The 18,173-nt window shown below is 36.2% G+C and overlaps 1 protein-coding gene across 2 annotated transcripts in view; it reads left to right on the top strand.

Annotated features, from left to right (window-relative positions):
- Nucleotides 1–18,173, top strand: part of AIPL1 (AIP like 1 HSP90 co-chaperone) — a 40,562-nt gene that overhangs the window by 2,183 nt on the left and 20,206 nt on the right. Inside the window, exons 2-3 of one of the 2 annotated variants that reach the window (XM_072429913.1) lie at nt 10,382–10,561; nt 12,856–12,957. In XM_072429913.1, coding sequence (XP_072286014.1) covers nt 10,382–10,561; nt 12,856–12,957 — 282 coding nt within the window. The remainder of the gene's footprint in view (nt 1–10,381; nt 10,562–12,855; nt 12,958–18,173) is intronic. The other variant, XM_072429923.1, reaches the window with a different exon arrangement.

The raw sequence follows: 18,173 nt of genomic DNA, 5'->3' as shown, positions 1-18,173 counted from the left end.
GCCAAAGACCCAAACCTGAAAAAGGACTGGGATAAGATGCTGGGGCTGATGATGGAGAAAGGAGAGGTACATTTAATTTTGCTTCAAATATTTTTTGAAAATATTGTATATGGAAAAGCAAATATAAAGCAACAACTCAATAAAAAAACCAACAAAAAAAAAAACCATACAAACAGAAAAAAATGTTAATTACATTTCCTTTAAGTATAATTATTATTATTATTATTAAACAGGATTTATATAGCGCCAACATATTAGGCAGCGCTGTACATTAAATAGGGATTGCAAATGACAGACTAATTCAGACAGTGATACAGGAGGAGAGGACCCTGCCCCGAAGAGCTTTCAATCTAGTAGGTGGGGGAATTTCACACACAAAAGGATGGGAGATATGTAGTGGTGGGAAGTAGTGGTGGTTTCAAAAAACAGAAGAAGACGGGTAGGCAAGTTTGAAAAAATGGGTTTTGAGTGCTCTTTTAAATGAGCAGAAAGTAGGAGCAATAGATTGTAGAGGAGAGAGTCGGGTTAGTGGAATACCAGAGAGGAGGAGGTTACAGTAGTCCAGACGGGAGATGATAAGAGCATGTACAAGGAGTTTGGTGGTCAGGGGACAGGTAGGGGCGGATTTTGGAGATGTTGCGAAGGTGAAAGTGACAGGACCTGGAAATGTTCTGAATATGGGGGGTAAATGAGAGGGCAGAGTCAAAGGTGACACCAAGACAACGTGCCTGAGGGGAGGGCCGAATAACAGTGTTGTTAACAGTTAGATGTCATAATGAAATTTGAATACATAAAATGACCATCCTGGTATGTCCTGAAACTCAAGTTTTCTTTCCTAAAACATGTTGCATGAACATTCCAGTTTTTGCAATAATTATTGTTAGAGGATAATTGTGCAGACAATCATTTTTATCAGTGAAGTAATAGCAGTGGATGAGGTTTTATGAACTGAAGCTATTTTCATGCAAATGGGGGCAACTTTTCCCACAGTCTTAACACTATTAAGCAAGCCATACATAGATTGACTTTAGTTTGATTGATTTTTAATTGAATCAACCTGTTTATTATAAATGTCAACTATTAATTAAATCAATGGATGTAACACACAACTGTACTACATACAACTCACCACAATCTATTCTTAAGTATTGATTCTTTGTATCTGATCAAAATGCATAATCGCTTGATTTTCACCTGACTGATCTCTGAGCTAATGAGGATAAGCCTATGTATGCTTGCTCTAAAATTCAATTCAATAAAAATCAGTCTCAAAAACTCATCAGGTATTTGTACAATCAATGGAAATTTTTCAACCAGCACAATAACATTTTTATCCCCAAATATAATAATATATTTCAGAAATAAAGTATGAATACTTAGCCAATTCAATAAAATTATTGAATAGACTGCTCAGGAACAGAAAAATCAGTGTATGCATGACCATCCTCAACATATCCCTAACCCTTTATCTTATCACTAACCCTTCATTTTACCTTAAGAGTGAAGTTCTCTTCGGATTCTAGCATGTAACCCGAGGTTAAAATTGATCCTTAAACCCTAAAGTTAAAGCATACCTGTACTCACAAAATCAACTTTGAGTTATGGATAACATAAACCAAAGTTATAATCATCTCAATACTTTTTTTTCAGCTTGCTTTGACCGTTAAACATAAAAAACGAGTTCTAGCCATACCCCAGTTCTCTCCATCGCCTAGGCGGTGAACTGCAATCTGGAAAATGCCATCCTTGGTGGGAATGTTTCTAATCCACTCCCACTCCCCTAATTAAGCAGATTTTTTCTTTCCGTGCCTGGGACTCTCATGTCACTAAAGTGCGACTGCTCCGTCTGCAGCTGCTTCCTGCTTCTTCACAGCTTGTGAGCTCTCCGTGCAGAGGGCTCCAGCTAGTGAGGGAGGGGGAGTGGGTGGAGGAGAAGGTCAGGGGAAGAAGAAAACGTAAACTTGCCAGTCACAAGCTGTCCACTTCTAAACACTTCAAAAATCATTATATTTTCATGGATACAAGCTGACCCAGCCAGTGCCACCAGGGAAGACTGACATTTTAGTGCAAGTAAGTAAGAATATATAACTAATTGAAAGACTAGTTTTTGAGTTTAGTTCCTCTTTAAAAAGGAGCTAAAATTCCACCTTAAAGAATTGTGTTTGGACAGGTCTATATTGCAGAATGGGACATGCAATGTACCTTCTGCAATAAGCATTTTTACCTGCCTGACCTGTTAAAAAATTTTTGCCAGGATATCCAGCATCCCCAACTTCTCCGGCTGAGACTAATTGTTACATCATTCCAGCCCAAACAATAAAAAAGGGTAAAGATTGCAACTAGAAAGAGAAGGAAGAATCCTGTGATGGAATGGGGACAGGTGAGTATAACAGCCCTAACTTCCACTACCCATGCAAACCTTGAATCATATTGGAACTTGAGCAGATAAATGAAGGAGCGGGGGTTGCAATTTTTCAAGCATTTTTTAAAAATCCAAGTTGTCTGATTGCCATAACTAATACATTCTGCTACACTGAACATTTTCCACACTTTTGATCACAGCAAAAATGTCACACAAGTTAAGTTTCCTAAAAGAGACTTAAGAAGCCTTGGTGCTCTGAAAATCTGAATGACAGCAGATCTCCTATATATATATAAGGTATAGGTAAATCTGTATAGCCTTCCCCCCAATGAAATATACTCAGTTTTAAGAACAACAGCTCAGCCTTGATTGCAGGATCTTTGTACTTTATGAGCTGCATCAGTCCATGTTTTGATCTATTGGGCTGCAGCCCATTTGGTTGCTACTGGGTGCTACCTTCCCCTGGCGAGAAAGTTTAAACTTGATCAAAACCAAATGGAGGAGCAACAGTGTCTCTCTAAGAAGTGTCTGATTGCATTGTTGGAGATTTTAGTTTAAAAGGCAGGGTCCTCGCCTCCTCCTGTGTCACTGTCTGTATCTGTCTGTCATTTACAACCCCTATCTAATGTACAGTGCTGTGTATTTTTATTATTAATATTAATAATAATAATAATAATAATAATAAAAATATTATTATTATTATTAACACTACACAGGAAGTTACATTGGCATTCTGGGAAATAAAACGAGTTTTCCTGCATTTGCCAAAAATGTACTTAGCCTATAGAAATATGCAAAAACGATCAGTAATACAGTATTCAATATAGTTACATTTTTTTTGGTTTTGGGTTTACACTTTAAAACATAACAATACTGGGAAAAAATGGTATTGTAATCTTTGCCTTTATATGAACAGCCTTTCCAAACAATGGCCATTACTTTGTATTGATCTATAGCAAATAATATAATGATGTGGTTAATGTTAGAGAATGTTTCATTGAGTTGTTTCTGTAGGATTCATTAATTGCCCTTTAGTTTAGAAAGGATATTTTCAACTGCAGATTGATGAATATGCCTACCAGATATATTTAACTCTAACGAACAAAAGTGATGTGCACATTTATATTTTATGACATTCCATTCTATATTTGCTGTATAATCTCTGGCCCCTGAGTATGTCACCAGTATTATCAGTGGTGGTATTAATTAAAGCAGCAGGATTATTCACAACAGATGGTGCTATACATCTTATGTGTTCTTGCTATACATGCTAATTAAATGTATGATCTGTAGGAAAAGGTGGTATTTTTTAAGATAACAAAGACAGGGAACTAGCGTGATCAACAGGAAATTGCTATACAAAGGCTACAAAACATTTTTCCATTTGAGAAGGCTTTTAAATGTTTAAACCAACAAAGACATGTTTAAATTTTTGCTTGCAGATACAATTTATTTCTAGTGATAAGTAGCAACACTTCAATCTTTCGAGTTACAAATCAAATTACTAAAATATTTAATAATAAGTTACCACTGTTTTTACCTATGTTACAATAAAGTAACTGCTAACTGGCTGCTAACTTTTTCATCTAATTGTAAAGTCACTGAACGTGGTATTGTCACCAATATTTCTGAACACATCCTCAAGTGAAAACAAACTTTTACAAATGCTGTTCTTTTTCCATAATTTGAAATGCAGTTTGGAAAACAAGATTTTAAATCAAGCCATTGATTATTTAGGGTAATTACAAAGCTACTAAACATTTTTGTCATAAAAACTATTGGGAGGAGGCATCAGGAAGACCCGTGGTATCATGTTCCATTTTCCATTTTTTCCCTGAAAATCAAAGTTAAAGTTTTTGTTAAGAAAACATGTTTCTAAAACTGAAAGGGGGAATGTTAATTAGCTATAACATTTTGCTGCAAATAACCCCTTATCCACCATAAAAAGTGTATTTTCATGCTTTTTACAAGTTCCTACAGGTGCCCCTCACCCTCGATTTGATGATGGGGGCTTTGCAATGATCATGAATAGAAGTAAACAATTTAAACCCTAATCAAAATAGCGAAAACTTCTATTTTCCACCAACACAAGATGGTAAATAGGCAATTCAACCATCCATATTTATTTCTATAAATAATTTGTTTATCTAAGAAAAAAAATGGCTAAAATAAATGGCTAAAATCACTAACATGTTTGAAGGATTTTGAAGTTTTGAAGGATTGAAGTTTGTTATATTACTTTATTTTAAAACACTTTCTATCTGTAAAAGGAGTCCACACAGAAAGAATTGCTTTAGGCACTGCCACTGTCAATGTTAGCTGTGTACAACAAAGCCATGTGATCTTATGATTGGGAACCATGCTCATTGGGTTCTGACCACTAGACTGCCTAGTTAGCTATCAGTTTCCCCCCTCCAGAGTTGTGTCCCCTACCTTCCCTCTGTCCTAGCACTCCATCCTCTGTAAGACTTTTAAGCAGTCACCAATTCCATGTCTTGTATTTTTTTTATACCTCACTGCATAATTGGTTCTACCCAAAAACCCCATGTATCCATACAGGTCACAGCGGTGACCTAAGGCTAAGTACACACGCGCAAAAATTGTTGTCGGAAAGGATCTTTCACAATCCCTGCCAACGACTGCGCGATGCATGAACGAGTGCTGTACATACAGCACCGTTCTGCTCTATGGAGAGGGGAGAGGGAGAACTAGGGAGCGGCAGCCTGCTGCCCTCTCTTTTCATATTTACTTGCATTACGATCATTCATTGTCCATCGTCTGTGGATCCGCCAGGACTGTTGTATGGACGATGAGCACTGTACACACACAAGATTCACATCCAATACCAGCCCGGAGCCAATTATTGGACGAGAAGCTTTGCACATGTGTACGTAGGACACAAGTTTAACGTATGTCCTAAGGGTTGGTGGATGGAACCATTGTGCACTGCAGGGGACACAGGTAGCAGACACTTATTTTGAATGCCGAAGAGTCATGCAGGGGCTGCAGCACTTAATCTAAGTTGGGGACATGGGCCACCAGACAAGTGACACTTCCCCTTTTATTGCAGTAACTGCGTTTGCATTTGTCATATCTGTCATTGAGCATTATATAAAGAAAAGCTTAATCTGTTGATTGTAGTCCTAAAGGGGTGGAAAAGGTTGACAACAACTAATTTAGAAGCAGTTGGGCTTCTTCATCTAATATGCATGGTGTCTAGAATAACATGAAAGATTTGGCCTTGTCCATTCATTTGGAAAGTTTGCTATTTACCTCTACAGCAAAAATTATGATCATCCAATATTTATCTTCTTCATGCTACAAAGTAAAATCAGCCTTTCAACTGGTTGTCCTGAAAAGTGATTTTTTTAAAAACATCTTTGTGTCTGCAATTCAAAGGACAAACTTGAACCCATCAACATTTTTGGCCATTGATATTACGTACAGACAACCAAGAATTCATTTTTATTCCATTACATTTCAGAAATGAAGGAACAATAACTGTGCTTATCACTTAGACAATGGCTTGATTGTTTTATGGCCACAACCTCTGTGGAATTATCCTCAAATATGTTTTTTTTTATCTAAATAACTTTTAGAACAAGTCAGCATATTTTCTAAGTTAACTATGCTCAAAAAGAAATAACTCCCTTGATCACTACCATTTTTAATTGTGTTTCATTGCCAGAGTTATATAGGCCCAGAGAGGCAGTGCAAAGCTGCACAGTATAATTAATCTTGTTTATGCTTACAAAATTAAAGGAGAGTATGCCCTGTTGGCAACAGAAACCATATAGCTCATGGGACAGAGAACATGGAAGTCAACCATTCTGATAAGTAAATGTTTGTATTTTATTAATCCTTTCTATATATAAGGTCTATGACATCCAAAACTGATCTTTTAGTTTTGCATGGTTTTCAGCAAGTTGAACAATATGATTGTTTCTTCTATCTTTTTGAGTTTCTAGTTGTAAGATTTCCTACCAGAATTCCCAGCTTTACCCAACTGTAAATAACCTGGATAGCTGAAATATAGTGCTATGGTCTAAGTGGATTCTCCATTACTTGGAAAACCAGATGTGAATTCTTTTTTAAGGCCTTTGAGCTTTAAAGAAAGCCAGCAAAACTATATCACATCTAAGAAAGCCATTGTTGACATTTGGAATTTGCAATTGACAAAACTGTTTTACTTATTTGGATAAAATTGCTTTTAAAGCCAAGTAAGTAACTTGTAATATGTAATATTACTTTGGAATAAGTCAAACTTGGTATAAGTCCTGTTTGAACACGAAAAATTTTGCTTGGTATACAGCCTTTGCTTGGTATACAACCTTTGTGCTAGAACTTGTATGGGTCAAAACGAGTCACAACACCGGGCGCTACCCTTATTTACCTCTCTCGAGACAAAGCCACGACTGCCCACGAGCGTCAGTATGCCAGTTACTACCATTCAGTGAACAACCCGCGCTATAACTCTCTGTGAATTACATATCATCTCCTCCTCCTCCCTTCCAAGCACCATCCTAGTAGGCACTCGTCTCTTCTCAGCAAGGTAAAGTGAAGTTAAATTTTTCTTTATTTTATGTAATTGCTTTTGTATTAATGTATTTTAGTATTAAGCAGTGTTTAAATTATATTATACGGCCCCATCAATGTAAATTATGCCAATAACAATAAGATTTTTTTTCATAGGAATGGATTAATCATTTTCCTTTTGATTCTTATGGGAAAAAATTGTTTGGTATAAGTCCTGTTTGGTAAAAGACCAAGGATCTGGAAAAGATTAAAGACTTATACCAAGGTACCAATATATATAAATATATATATATATATATATATATATATATATATATATATAAATTATGAGTGCATTTGTTTTTTATTATAGGCCATGTCAATTGTTTAACTACATCACCTTTATCTGTAGGTCTGTTTAAATAAAGAAATAATGTTTGTTTGTTGAAATATAATATGAACTCAATTTTCACAAAGTGTACTAAATTTTTCACATCATTGTACATCCAAATAATATAATTAATACAATACATAGGATGTCTTTCAATTATGAAATAATTTCTTTTTGCTGGCTGTGACCCCATTGGGTAAAATCCCCTCCCTTGTCCTTCAAATGAGGGTGTCATAGGAGGCACCAATGTTGGGAAAGTTCTGCTTTGGCAAGAGAAAACTTATACAAATGTATTATTTAACAGTGTCCGCTAAATATAAGGCTAATTGCAAAAAAAAAAAAATGCATCAAAAGGATGAAAAATAGTTTTTGTCTAGTCATCCTTTTAGGTAGCACATAGCTAAATACATATTTAAACAATATGCGTTTGCTAACATTTAGCAAAATGCATAGGAAGGCTTCAGTATTTAGAAAAAAATTCAGCCAATTTAAGCTAAATTTTTTTACATTCTTAGAATTGTATTTCTTGTTCATAACCATCATTTTTCTTTGAGGTTACTAATTTCCTGTATATAATTCAGACAGAATGGGGTGTATTTATGTAAAGACAATTAATGGCAATAATTCCTTTGGTTGTTCTTGTCTAGTGTATAAATTTAGGGGGAGATGGAACTTTTTTTAGGTAAATGTTTTTGAACACTTAACATATTTTTTTTATTCAATCTTTAGTTTTTATTAACACTTGTTTACTTTGTGATTTATCTAAGAATGAAAATTAAATGTCATTTTTAATTATAGGAGATAATACAAGTAATGTTTACTCTCTAATACTCATAATAACATTCAGACAAAGATGATCATTAGAAGTTTACTACTTGGGGACAGTTGTATCTTGTGGCTTTTTTTTAAAATGTCTTTTTTTAATAGTCCTAGCTTTATCGCAATGGAGCATCAAAAGCAATCAGACTGTTCTTTACAGAACACAGATAAGGAATGAAAAATGATTGAATAAGGATGGGAGAAAAATAGCTAGGGATTGTGTATACTACATACTAAGGTTACAGTCTTTAAAACTATAATTGTACAAATGTCACATGCAATTATAAGCACTATAAATCTGTATGGCATCAGAACCGTTACCTTGCAGCATACATTGAGACATGGCCAACAATGTTTCACTTTCACATTATATTTGATGGGATTTGTATGTTTGTCAAACCTTTTTTTTGGGGTATTATTTTAATTTTTTTAACAACAACAAAACTATAAAATGGGACAAATGGGACAAAAAGGTGCATAGAAACAAATCCCAATATAGATTGTATTTATTAATTTTAAAAGCATTTCATCCCTTTATTCCAATATTATACCATTTTAAAACCAAAGCAATATAAACATCTCTTGGTGTTGCATATTTTGCCATTAGTAATCCATCTGGATATATTTTTATTACCCAGCAGTTTTTTTCTTAAAGTGAAACTATACTCAAAACTCAAAAAAAAACAAAACAAAAACACACTTACCTTCAATCCCGCAGGGCAGTCCGATCACCCTGGGGGTGCCCGGCATCAAGTCCCATGTCGTCTTTGCATCAGCCCTGCAGCCTGTGCTCCGGGTGCCACAATCTTTGTCTTCTCTTCTGGGTTCTTCATCCTATGTCACCCGACCCAGGCACGAGATTGGGTGACGTAAGTTGAAAAGAAAATTTGCCGATCTCACTGCGCATGCATGGGATGGGCAAATTTTTCTCTTTGAGCAAAGGATTTTTACCCTTTTATGTAAAGTGAAAATTCTGAGTTTTGTTACGCTTTAGGTATCATAGAGGACTCGGGTGTGCTTCATGATCACAATCATACAATAATATCACTTCCTTAGGAGAGCAAGAAGTGTAATATTGGATATTAAACCATGATAAGCCCCTGACTAATAAAATTTACTTTGCAGCTGCCTGAAAATCAGGGTAACCACTTATTAACATAAACATTATTAATAAAGCCTGCCATTCATAACTGAAATGACCACTATGTGCTGATGTTGATATCTGGCAACATCTCATTAAGGAACATGTGTAACGAGTTGGCCAATCGGGGCAGGAGGCAGAACCTAGAGCAGCTGGGTCATAATTAAAGTTAACCCAGCTGCAATATTAAACATTTTTTGAACTTGACATTTCGAAGCATCCAGACTTCCTTCACTTTTTCAATCTTGAAATGTTGCAACCTGAAGCTACAATCATTTCAGCCTTTTTTTGTCATCATTAATCTACACTTAGTACCCCAGGATTTTTAGACAATTTTAAAAGGTGAAGGGGATCTGAATACTTTCTTAGGTTACTGTAAATTTGAAAAAAAAAACACACTCTTCGTCTATAGCAAGTCCCTGCTAAGCCTCAGGAGGCTGATTGAGCCATCCCAGCACACGGTCTCCTTAGTGTGCAAGGGATGGTGTCTGGGGAAGGGCTTGCAGAGGACCAGGAGCCCACAGATAATGCAGTTCCAAGATTCCAGCAGAGGCCAAAGTCCAGAATAGAGACCCAGAGTTAATTAATAGGTAATCAATCCACCAGACGAGGTATTGAAGGGCAAGACAAAAGCAGAGTCAGGGTCACAGGCAGCATACAGACACAGGGTCATTACCAGGCAAGGTCAGCAACAGTAAATCTTAGAATTCACACTCCAGCAACAGCCTAGCTTAATGCTACAACAGGCCTTAAAGACTGTGAGCAGAAAGTCTAAAAAGCACTAGCAGCCAATGACAGCACAGGATTAAGTCAGGAACCAATCTGCCCCTTAAACCATCTTTAGCTGTGCATAGCCTCGGAGTGTGTGCTGGGGATGCCGATAAGGTACATCTTAGAGTGCACTAAAAGGAAGCCGGGGCTGCTGCTTTTTCATTGTTCATCTGCTGAGAGTGACATTGCAGGACAAAATAAAAAAAAGAGAAAAATCAGATATTATTTTGCAACTCACTAGACACCTGACATCATACATTTTCTTTAACTGTTGATATTGCTGAAGATTAAATAAGTGAGTTTTAAATCCTATGAAAAACATTTTTTTATTGCTTATGTTGTATGTAAAATGTTTTAACAGCCCTAACTTTTTTTGGTTAAGGTAACGTTCCATTTTCGGACCTTAAAATGTGACGATGATAGAACAGTGATTGATGACAGTAAGAAAGTTGGTGTCCCTATGGAAATAATTATTGGAAACATGTTTAAGCTGGAGGTCTGGGAAGTTCTGCTCACCTCCATGAGAATTGGTGAAGTGGCTGAATTCTGGTGTGATGTCACAGTGAGTATTCTCCAGTCTATTTTCTTTTCAGTGATCATTATTTGCAATCTCAAATACTAAACCATTCATAACTTGATAACTATTTTGACTGAATTTGTTTCAGTTTATGTTCACAGTATTTTTGTGAGACCTCAATATCACAATGCTCTATTTAACACACAAAAATGGAAACCTACTAGCAACTGCAGACAAACTTACATTGGGGACAACTATGCCAACAGATCAGCATATCATCATGATCAGATAATATCATTATGCAGACAAATATAGTACAAAAGCCATAGATCTTTTTGGTTTCAGATAATACATTTTCCCAGTTTCACCTCTCATAGTAAGAAGTGATGGTCCGTATTGCTTCATCACACTATGGTGTTTGAGGTACCATCCTAAACTGATGCAAAATTCAAGGCTGACGCATACATGTAAAATAGCTCACCTATATGGGAAACTATGACCTGGTGATTGGTGATCCAAATATTGAATCAGGGAGCAATAAAAAGTAAAAAGCGATATTGTGATTTAGAATATTACAAGTCAGACAAAGTTTCTGCAAACAATGCAGTTCCCATGTGGATGGAAACAGTAGCCTACAAGATGGGCATATGGGCATTCAGACCACCACTGTAAGGGAAACATTTGTTTCAGTTTGCCATTATTGTAATAGTCATCCAAAGAATTAGTTTTAACAGGTGTTCCTGGAAATCTGAAAATAATTTAATGGGTTCTTCTGGTGTAAAAACGGTTAGGAAAAGCTACTGTAGAATGTTATATTATTATTGCCTACCGGGGCAGCTGACATCCCCTCTGAGATAGCTGTACCAACAGCGGTCAGAGGGCTTTTGGATGTCTACACAAGGGAGGCATTTACAGGTAAATAACATGCATGATATGTTAAGTGCACATATAATCCTAAAGCGGAACTACACCCACGTTATTCACCTGTCTCCATTCAACTAGCAGGCACTCCTATCTTTTGTATACTTTTTTTTGAAATGTAAGATTTTGAAATTCTTGCAAAATATACCAACATAACATAAAACAACACAACAAATAAAAAAAACAAACAAACAAACAAATAAAAACAAACAAAAATTTGCTTAAGGCAGAGAATACAAGACATACTTAGTACATGCATTCAAAGTTACAAACTATAGGTCATGGCAGATGAGCATAGACGTTCAGATATAATATCAATATGCATATATATATATATATATATATATATATATATATGAGTGAATTCAAATATAAATTACCTATTAACCAGAGGTCTCTTCAGGAGAAAGAAAATTAATTGACTGGTAAAAATTGTTGTTACATGCTCGGGACAAATGGGAGTATGGAGAACCATCAGGCAAAGGAGGAGTAATATTAGTCCCAAACTGACCAAATCGCCTCATGTTTATTCAGCCTATCATTTATTCTGGCTGTTAACAACTCCATTCATTTCACATCCTGTATATGTTTGTGTAAATTTAAAACTGTTGGGGGGAAGTAGCCTTCCAACGTAAGGCTATGAAGCACCTAGCCGCCGTATGTACCTGAGCCATCAATTTATTTTGAAGTTTGGAGAAAACCTTTTATGGGGAGTCCTAAAAGATGGGTAAATGGGTCTCTATGTATGGGTATGGAGAACAAATTAGTGAGGAAGTCATCAACGTTTTCCAAAAAAGGAACAATGTTCGGTCAAGTCCATAAAATGTGGAAAAAAGACCCAATTTATTTCCCACATCTCCAACAAAGATTATCTGCTGTTGGGTAAATGGCCCTCAGGCGTTCAGGCGTAAAACACCAAGAACTTATGGGGGCATTGTCCCATATTATATGCTAAATGTCTTGAGGTATTGATCTATCCAATACCTCTTCCCATTTCTGCATATAAGGGTGAGTAGCCTCCGTCCCATCCCCTATTCCTGCAAGATTCCGGTAGATATCAGAAATTAAGCCCCGTCTGCCAGGCCCACTTGGTGATACATTTTCAGTACTATTTCTCTAACATATAGAAATGACATATATTTTTAATGAAATATATAAAACTGCAGAAAAAAAACTATCCTACCACCTGAGGTTATATTAACAGGAAATGTTTACTATTATAGATGAAATGTGTAATATTTGACAACGGGCAAATGCAAATTAGTTTATTTCTCTAGACTCCACATCAATCAGCAAAGTGAATTTTCCTAATGGTTGCTTTATTGATAACTGTCATTATGTTAATTACTATCTTAGTGGTATGTTATCCTCAACATGCCAGAAATTAAATGACTTCCATTTCTCTCTCTTTTTTTTAGCATTACTTTTCCCTCCTGTTTTCTAAACACTGGAAAGTTCAAAGCCACACACTAGTACACATAAAGTGCAGATCCCATTATGTGGACAGACAGCTTTTAAAGGTCAGCAGTCCAATATTATTTCTAGGCACTTATTGTCTGCGGTACATAAAAATAAGGATGCTTGCTGTCTTTCAGACAGAAGTGGAAGAGGTGCACAGTAAGTGCTATCACAAAAAATAGAAAAGCATTTTACCAGAGCTAATGTGTTTTTTTTTGTTCTGTGATAATACAAACATAATATAATAGAAGGAATAAAGAAGCAGAAAAATACACAAAACACCGTAAATACGAGATAATAAAAAGCTGATATCTCTGGAGAAACAAATTGTGAGAAAAGGGAAAAATTAGTTGCAAAGGAACTTTTGGAAACCAAAACTATTTTGGCTTATGCATTAATTTTATCATTGGCTTGGCTGTATTATATATTTATAAAGTGCAATCAACTGTTAACATGCAGGTATAAGAGTTTGTCTGCTCTGAGTCGTTTACACTGTTACACTGTGTACCTTGCGGCTTTTTTTTATAAAGACTGGGTAAATAATTGCTTTCTTATTATACTTGGCTGTTTTTTAGGCTGCTTCAGCTTGTACACTAAACTTTCAAAAAATGAATGCTTAGATTTATAGAGGGCTGTGTTTAAAAAGTCTCCAGGTAATTGTGCATTACCTACAGGCTCCAGTGTTTTTGTATAAACACAACAGCTGAACTGAGTACATATTTTCACCCCTGGACAGGAAATGACTGGGCTGGTAGGATTACTTGGTATGATGTAATTAAAGGCAGGAAATATTAAAAAATGAATCAATGTCTACTTTACCTATGTGCTATAAATGGGTCCAATACACTTTATTTATGTAGTTTTTTTTATTATGATCTTATACCCATGTGCCACCTAGCAATTTACACCATGCTGCTATTTCACACGCAGCAAGGCTGGTTTTGGAGGATCCAGTTAACCTAACTGCATATTTTTGGCATTGCTGGAGGGAACCCAAGTGAACTCAAGGGAGAATTTGCAAACTCTATACAGATAGTCCCCGAGTTAAGAACATCGGACATACGGACGACTCCTAGATACGAACGGGGCTTCCCTGCTTGCTTGTGTGCAGGACAGAGGCTTGATGGGGGAAGGGGGCGGTATGCATGACTTGCAGAGCTGTTCTGCAATCTTTTGTAACTCTTTAATGGCTAGGACAAACTTGGCAGTTGTTTTTTTTGCATATCAAAGCACAGCTTGCTCCAGAAGTTAATGAATGTCTAGGCTCCATAAAGTTTTCTTTTTTTTCTTTGTGATTATTTCACAGTGAGGATTTTTTATAGTAACTGACACCACACTGCCTAATAATATGTTGAGACAAACATCTGTCCTAATTGCATTTATTAAAAGGATTTACCTGTTCCGACTTACATACAAATTCAACTTAGGAACAAACTTACAGTCCCTATCTCGTTTGTAACCCGGGGACTACCTGTATAGAAAATGCTTTGATGCTAAGGTAAGAGTGCTAGGAATTGAGCCAATTGTGCTTATCATGACACCCGGTTAGGTACAATTTCATACTTTGCTTGATGCCCAAATGGCAAATTACCAGTGCTAGTAACAAATGAGTCAAAATGAGTCATGGGCCTTAGCATTACTTTAAAAAAGATATTAAAGCCATACAGGGCATGCCAAGTGGGTATGGAGAGACAGAAACAGACAGTTTTTCTACTTTGTGTCTGTATACCTGACTCTTGCAATAGCCAAACTATTTGTTTGCCATTTTGTCCTGTTGGTGCAGTAATTCTGTGACCCACACATCCTAGACCATAACCCTTGTGACCTATGTGAGAATCTGATCCTGCTAAAGCACAATTTCCTTCCAATCACTGTTCAGCTCTTTTTTCCAGTACTATTTTGCTAAAAAGATAATGATTTTAGGAAGCACTGTACAGGAATAATACATTTTCCAAACGTCCTCCCATATACAGTATTTACCCAGTTAGTTCAACTCCAGAACGTTATAGTGAGCTGCAGAGGTTCTCCAGGCTTCTGGCAATCAACTGCCTTTTGTTTATGAAACATTTTCAGTGGTTTATTTTTAGGACCTTTTACAAAATCCTTTTAGCTGCAGGCTCATCATTTTTTAAGCAGATTAGTGCAGTCCTTGAGTGATTGTGCAGATCACACACATAACATATGGTGATAATATGTCTCTCCTCTTCTGGCAGGCTACAGGCAATACACGGCACAGGTACAGAAAGCTCAGTGGAACCTTGGAGGATACAAAGCTGGAGAATTCTGTTCTACCACAAGCCTTCAATAAATAATGCATTTGTATCCACAAATAATGAGTTTAGGTTTCCTTGGAGCTTTAAAGAAAACTATGTTTTTGATGGTATTCATCACTGACATGTTTCTATCATGCAATATAACTTTTTTTTTACCTATTGTAATATATCATTTTAAACAGAAAGTGGCCTCCATGGAGGAACAGGAAAAATCAGAGCACATAGCCAAGTACAATGGCTATAAAGCTTTAAAGGATTTATTCCTAGATATAACCCCTGAGACAATGTGAGACAATTCTGAACATGTGTGTCTGTTCAGCTATAAAGATTTATTGTGCTGCACATTGTTTGTACTCTGTAAACGAGGAATAACAATCATAATATATGCAGCAAACCTAAAAGCAGCAATCTTTATGTGGATCATAAACTGAAGAGAAACAGAAATCTTTTAAATTTACACAAGATTACGGATTAAATTCCATGTGGTGCACAATGCACTGCAATGCTAGGTGAAAATTAGTCATGATAAAAGTCACCAGTCAAGAGTAACATTGGATCAAAATACCAAACATTTTGGTATTGCCTTTAATGGCCAATAGTAATATAATTCATAGCAAGCTTTTAAGTTACAAGACCCCTTTTTCAGGTTAATGTATGTATTGTACATCACTTGCTCACTGGCACTGACTCCAAAATGTGCATGTGAATTCAGCCATTTGTCTGTACTAGATATTAGCTGAAACTAGTATCACCTAACAGTTAAAGCTATCCCGGCCCACATAAATATATACACACACTGCAACTTTTTCATGGGACTTTTTGGGACACAACAAATTCCTGCTTCAATTTTTTTTATTTATTAAATATGATTAAAAGCAACATGACTTGCAAGGGGTTTTCTTTTCCTCGGGAGTCTGTCAAGTGGAGTGGAGGCAGCGTTGTGCAATGCATAGGAAGGAGCTGAATTGCCGTTTGTTCACGGTGCTAAGCACACCAGATCCGTATACCATTCTATGTGGGAAGGGCTTGGTGCTGTTCTCTACATCCAGGATAATAATAGCTCCTGTTATTTCTTGGAGAGGTGTATATAAGTCTGTGAAACGCGTAGGAAAAAAAATCGGAAAAGCACAAAATTTGGGGCATTTCATTGAGGAGATCTTGAATGACATGTATATGTCTAAAAATTATTTTAATTCTTGGGTCATGTTGCTTTTTAATTATATTAATAAATTTTTGTTAAATGAAGCAAGAATTTGTTGTGTAATGGCCTCAAATGTCTAATGAACAAGTTGCAGCGTGTGTATTTATTTATGTGTACCAGATATTAGTTAATTTTCTGGGCATGCAAACTCTTTAACAGAAATGGCAGTTTCTATGACATGCAAAAACATCAGAATCAGTTGCTTATATATGGCATTCTTGTATACAACCAGGTGGCTCAGTATATCCACAAATCAGCAGAACATGCTCTACTATATTATATCTATACTATAGTTCACTATTCTATTATTTGCCCTCAGACTTATCTCCTGTGATAAAGGTAAAGAACACTCCTGTTTTGAGGACATTTTTCTGACTCTTTATACGTACTCTTTGTTTTGTGGGCTGCTTCTCTGTTAGTATGTACATTCAGTATAATATTGGCCATTTTTTGGCCCAGTGAATGCTTTCATCTATTTGCCACTATTGAATTGCACATTATTACCAGTATTAAATACTAAGTTGATTATAATATGTTGATAATATGTTAGGGAATGTTACTGGCCATGGGAGCATGTCAAGTGAATGAAAAAGAAAAACGTGTTTTTCAGTGCCAGTACTTACCTCTCTGTATGACCTTGTGGTCATACCTGCAACAAACATGGGTGATTGGGAGGGGGGCACCATTAAAGGGTGTAAGTTTGTGCCCTTCATAGTTTATTGGTATATTGATTTTTTTCTTGTCCCCAAGAGGCGATTCTTTGCATACTCAACTCCTGGGGGCAATCATGTGCCGGTATGGCACAACCAGCCTCCCAAAGATGTGTGGAACTTACCTATAGATGAAGAGAAGAGAGATAAATTGGGGAATCATGTTTGGTAAAGCATTGGCATTTGTCCCGAAGCTTTACACCCGACTGCCAAAATCTGAAGTTCATTCCTTAGACCCTGAACATTATTGTCACTAAAACTGCCGGTGAATAAGTGGGGAAATGTCCCATGAGCAAAAATGCAACCGCTGCCGGTTTTAAATTTTTTCCTGACAATATTTTAACTTTTGTTTCAAAAACGAAAAAGATTTTTTTAATTTTTTGAAAATTCTCTTAGAGCCCCTGACCTCCAAGCAATTGTGCTGACAATACTGTCTTAATAATGAACTCAAAAAGTCATCAGACAGCTTTAAAATGTGTTTTCTTGCCTAAAATTGTCTTATTTAAATAGAAATGGCTACACAAGAAGATGACTGGTTTCTGTGGCTAACACACAACTAAAAGCTGGCAGTGAGCCATAGTTAGAAGAAATCTTGGAGGCACTTAAATGGGAGACCCCTCTGCTTGGCATCTGCTCTCTTCATGCATCAACTTGCTTATATTTAATATTATGCTAAACATGTGTACTGTAGAAGTTTAAAAATACAAAAATGTTCTAGTGGATGTTCAGGTAACCATGCATGGTAATTCAATGATTGTTTAGGTATTCTTATAATGAATGATTGGAGTAATTAAAATTGTAATTAGGGTACATTGGCATGTAGGGGATAAGAATCTTCATGAAATGAACAGAAAATGTTTTCCATCCCTGAGCAATTAAACAATTATCTGCTCCAGATATTATCTTATTTATAAAAAATATGCATATAATCACCTTACCAATGGGCCAGCCTACCTCTCATTATTCTTCTCAGAAGGCAGAGAGGATTTTTTTTTCTGCTATAATTTCACAGTTTCTGACAGTCAAAGCAAGGGATCCTCATACTAATTAACCATAAAACCTGTAATGACAATAGGCTGTCATTGTTGACCTCC

The sequence above is a fragment of the Pyxicephalus adspersus genome, chromosome 1 (assembly GCF_032062135.1).
Source record: "Pyxicephalus adspersus chromosome 1, UCB_Pads_2.0, whole genome shotgun sequence".
Lineage (NCBI taxonomy): Eukaryota > Metazoa > Chordata > Amphibia > Anura > Pyxicephalidae > Pyxicephalus > Pyxicephalus adspersus.
This window is presented reverse-complemented; position numbering and strand designations above follow the sequence as displayed.